General features: G+C 41.5%; 1 protein-coding gene across 1 annotated transcript; it reads right to left on the bottom strand.

Moving 5' to 3' along the window:
• Positions 1-3232: 3232 nt before the first annotated feature.
• On the bottom strand, positions 3233-4877 carry LOC143117880 (GTPase IMAP family member 9-like). Its single transcript, XM_076279298.1, has 2 exons — positions 4856-4877; positions 3233-4221 (listed from the first exon to the last, which is right to left on the bottom strand). The coding sequence occupies exons 1-2, from the start codon at positions 4875-4877 to the stop codon at positions 3233-3235; spliced, it is 1011 nt and encodes a 336-aa protein (XP_076135413.1).
• Between the last annotated feature and the right edge of the window lie 231 nt (positions 4878-5108).

Raw genomic sequence — 5108 nt, 5'->3', positions numbered from 1 at the left:
CAAGCCTTTTCACGAACATTTGGCCTAGCCTACTTTATGGCAAAATTATTTCTTATCTATAAACTAAACTAAACTGTCGGTCATTAAGAAAACCTAATGATTGTGTCGTTATAGCTTTGTGTAAGACATCAGCAACGTTCATTTTACACGACCAATCACTCTCGTGGCTGCCTGCACTTTCCCTGTCGTCACGGCTGCAACTTTCGCACTCGTTTGTGCTTTTTAGCGCCGTGTTCATCAGGTCCCGGGACACCCATCTGATCCTCCATGGACCATGTCAACAATGAATGAAAATTAGCTTATTATTAACGAGTGTTATCAATTTGAGCGAGTATGCTACACATAGGCCTACATTTTTTTCTAAACATACAGGACTGCTGCAGACAATGACCTGCCAACCACCATAATGTATAATGAACTTGCTGTCCTCGGTTTCAGCATGCACATGCTTAGTCTAATGATTCAGTAACAATATAGGCTACTCAAGTGAATAAAGCAATTAGCCTAATAAATAAAATATTTGTCTCACTCAGTACATATAGGCCTACATCTCGTAAATTGGTGAGCCATAGAATATCCCAGCGTCACGATTATTATATTTCAAGATTCCAATCTATCCCACCTAAATATGAAAAGTTATTTCTACTGACATGCTTCCTGGTGACATAAAAAAACAAATGGTTTCCCTTGATAAGGCTGACATAAGAGACATAGGCTATGCATTATACTTTCCCAGACAAAAACAAGATATAGGATGTATAGATTACAATGACAAATTCAAGGTCTCAAAGGGTTAATGCTTCTTTCCAATTTTATTTTATAATTAGTGAGTGCACCCCCCCCCCCCAATCTCACTCCAAGCTGAGCTCAAAACTTGAGAACCCTGCCCCAGTATGCTGCTCTTATTCAATTGATGCAAGTTATGGTGTAACACCAGAGACTTTCTAATGTGGAGACACAGCACTCAAAAAATCCTCCATAGAAATGCATGGGGCTAGTTTGCAACGCCAATATGGCCGTTGTCTACACATATCCCACCCCTTCCTCGCCAAAATGTCGACATGTGTATACATTGAGCCAATCATGTGGTGTGAGTTGACTACTTTGAGCCAATTATGTGCTGTGTTGTGCAGACATTGTGCCAATCATGTGTTGTGAACTCGACACTGGAGCACGGTTGGTGTGGTGAAGCCTTGCGCACGCGCATTTCTGCTGAAGAGGATGCCCGAAGAGTACCCAAAAAGCGTTGCAATATGGCCACCGAGTGGAGGGACTTGCCTAAAAGGACTTTGGTAACACTAGCTCGCTAGCTGTTTTTTTTTTTTTTTTTTGGTCTCGGTCTTGGTCTCGGTCTCGTCTCGACTTTGTCTTGGTCTTGACTCAGTCTGTCTTGGCCTTGGTCTCGTCTTGGTCTCGGTCTTGATACCCTCTGGTCTTGGTAGTGTCTTGGTCTCGGTTTAGGCGGTCTTGACTACAAGTCTAGGCCTTATATAATACCACTTCATCAGTGCAGTAATGTCTATGTTTACATAGTTGCACAGTACACACACATGCAGTATAACAGTCATTATGGGGCACTTATAGCCTTTCAGAATCTGTTTAAAACACTTTATGGACACTGAGGTTAAGTCTTGTCAATGTTTTTTTACAACAGCGATTCCCAAACTGTGGTACGCGAGCTGCCACTAGGGGGTACGCGAGATGAAAAGGGCAATGGCGGAAAGGAGTTAAAAATGATTAATTAATTAATACTCTAATTAATTCATAAATAATACAGAATTTCGAATCGGGTTATAATGATATGGAAACGTGAAATTAAAGGAAATAATTTGTAAACTCTATAATAGGGTATGTTTTTATTAAAAAATAAGCTACACATAATAGGCTACACGTGATTTCCTGCGGGCAGCCAGAATATCTGGCGCGTTAGTTTCGTTGAAGTATAGGCTAGGTAGAAGGCTGTGTAAACATGGAAAACTGGCTAAAAACAGGGACACTGTCCAAAAGGCCTAATTAAAGCGATCGAAGAGGAGAAGCGAGAGAAACAGAGCAGGACACAGGTATCGATGGGATGGGGGCAGACTAATGAAGGTGGAGATGGAGCGCAGGGGGATAAAAGAAAGAACGAGACAGAAAAGACTGCGCGAAGAAAACGAAAGTATGATAAGGCATATAGCCCTAGGCTTCACGTGGATTGGGAGGCAGACTGCCCAAAGCCACAGTGCATGGTCTGCAGTGAGATGCTATCTAACCATTCTAATGTGGTTCTCCACACTGTTTTTTTTAACGTGAGAGCTCATAGACCAGTTGCACATTTTGATTATGTTATCATGTAGGGCGGCTAATTAAACAACGATGCCTGGAATGCGTCAATAGAATGAGTTACTTTTTGATGTGTTGGATGGTGGGGGTACGCGAGCCGAGTCAGGATGTAGAAGGTGGTCCGCGGGTAAAAAAGTTTGGGAACCGCTGCTTTACAATATACTGTACTGTGCAATTATTAGACAAACACTTGTAGGTTTTGCCTGTGTGTACATGTGTGCATATTTTAACTTTTTAATTTAAAGTTCATTTGTTTAATTTAAATGTTTAACTGAGCAGTCACAATAGCTTGTCAGCCAATACATTCCCTTCAGAAAAAATCTGGCATGTTCTTCAGGATCAGTTTAAGTTCATGTAAGCAGCCGCAACATTTGTTTTCTTGTTCTCCACTCTCACACTTGTGGCAGCTATGAAAGCAAACAAGTAGACCTTCATATTCCATTTCTATTGTCTTTAGTCCAAGTGCAAGAATGTGTATGATTCCCAGTTCAGTTATTGTTTTGTGTCCTTCAGGATGGAGTTTATCTTTCTGTTGCTACACGGTCGGAAACCACAGGCACACTACCTCATCCTTCTCCTCTCTGAGTGTTCTCTCATTACCACAGCACTTTCTGTTGTGTATCCAATAGTCATAAGTAGCTGTTGCAAGTGAATCATCCTTGTGTGGGGCGTAACATAATGCCTATGCAATATATTGAATGAGATGTAGAGTAATGTTTTTGCAATTTATTGATTTATTGGGGTGCAATGATTAATGAAGGTACATAGGTCGTTTCAATTAATTTATGCATAATTATTTCCAGAGACATGAAATGCAGTATAACATATAATCACATTCAAAGTGATTCACAATGAATAATGCTGAAAATAAATGTGATGCTCATAGTACAGTATGCCATAGGCCATAATGTCATAGTTCACTTTCTGGATCTGTGTACAAGCATGGACAACATCTCCTGAAGCACGAGTTTCCCTGTTGTCTCCTGATCTCGTCCTGCATTCTTCTCTGTCCTTCCACTCTCCTTCTTTCCTCTTCTTCCCTCCTTCTTTCCTCTTCATCCCTTCTCCTTTCATCCTCCTGTCGTTTTCTGTCCTCGTCCTGTCGTCTTCTGTCCTCCTCTTTTCTCCTTCTGTCTTCTTCTCGTCTTCTTTCATCTTCGTACCTCCTTTTCTCCTCCTCTTTTCGTATCTCTTCCTGCCGTCTCCACTCCTCCTCCTGTCTTCTTCTCTCCTCCTCCTTTTTCCTCTCCTCCTCCTGTCTCTTTCTCTCCTCCTCTTCTTTGATCATTCTCTGAGCCTCCTTGTACATGTTGTTGGTGTAAAACTCTCCTATATTTACCTGAAGCATGTTGTCAATCTTCTCCAGAAGATGTCGTACCTGTTCGCTGTTACTTCTATCACTGTTGTTGAATGGCAGATACCTTCCTCCGCAGCTATTGTAAATCCTATTAAGACTCTCATGCTTTAAGCAATCCTCCACAGTAATACCTTTCAGCTGATCTACATGAGTGAACAATATAATCGTGTAACGTGACGCGTCTTTTCCAAAGTTGTCCTGGATCCACTTTACGGCATTTTCTTCCTCTTCTGTGAATCTCACTCCCAGTCTGATCACCAGCAGGAACACGTGGGGTCCAGGGAGGGACAGCTTGATGCAGTTGGCCATCAGTTTCCTCATCTGCTCCTCCGTCTTGTTCCTGTCACAGATTCCCGGCGTGTCGATCACGGCAACGTCTCTGTCCTCCACTTCCCCGTCGTGTTTCTCACACACGTCAGTCACGTGACTGGGTAGAGCGTTGCTTTCAAAAGCATTTCTTCCCAGGATGGTGTTTCCTGTTGCACTTTTTCCTGATCCAGTCTTCCCCACCAGCACGATCCTCCTGTGCAAAGGCAATGCTCCTAGAATTCAGTCATAAACGCAAATAAATGTCACTGTCATTTATAGAGTGCATTTAAAACAACTGCAGTTGACCAAAGTGCTGACACTGTCTGCTACTGAGGTATTTACAGAAATCAAGTGAAGTTAATAACTTCTTTAAAGACCTGGGTGCTCCATTGCTTCTAAACAATATATCCAAAATGCTTCCCTTTGGTTAAAATTTTGGATTATATTGCCACTCCTTGCTAACAGTTTAAAGGCACCATGAACGAAATTTGCTGTTTGTGATGTTATGGGGTATTGTGTCATCAAAATGATATTGGAAACGTTATACAAAAACTGTTACTGGGTGCCTTAAACATGTTAAATGTATTTATTGTACAGCCCCCAATGGACGGAAGTCCCTGAACTGAACCCTCAGGGACCAATAACTTGCCCCAGTGTTTAGATGTCCCGGGAATCGTTGACAAAAAAAAATCAGAAAGTCAACAGAAAAAAAAAACAAAAAAAAACTGAGAACTCCTACATGATGCACTAGCGGTGATAATAATGATAATAGATTGGTGAGCGTTCTGGAGCACAGTAATACGCTTTGGTGGAGGTTAGTAATTTTCCCCCTACAATGTGTTGTTGTTGCTGTGTGTTAGAACTGACCTCTAGTTTCATTTGCTGCCATCACTTGGTGATTACAATCACAAGACTTTCAGTTGGAATCTGCGTGAAGAACACACTACTATTCAAAAACTAAATAAACAAAAGACTGGCTATCAATGTGACACAGTCTTTACCAATGCAGAAATAATCAACTCACAATAGCCATTTCATTACAAATCTCCACCTTCCAATTTCATCCAGGAAGAATCAAACATCATCTGTCTGTTTAATTGCGCTTAGACTGGCCTTGGTG

The sequence above is a fragment of the Alosa pseudoharengus genome, unplaced genomic scaffold (assembly GCF_046254945.1).
Source record: "Alosa pseudoharengus isolate Yale_2024_CS ecotype anadromous, Long Island Sound unplaced genomic scaffold, YU_APseudo_1.1 YU_APseudo_1.1_scf_1, whole genome shotgun sequence".
In the NCBI taxonomy this organism is placed as follows: domain Eukaryota; kingdom Metazoa; phylum Chordata; class Actinopteri; order Clupeiformes; family Clupeidae; genus Alosa; species Alosa pseudoharengus.
Note: the sequence above shows the minus strand (reverse complement) of the source record. Positions and strands in the feature narration are given on the sequence as shown.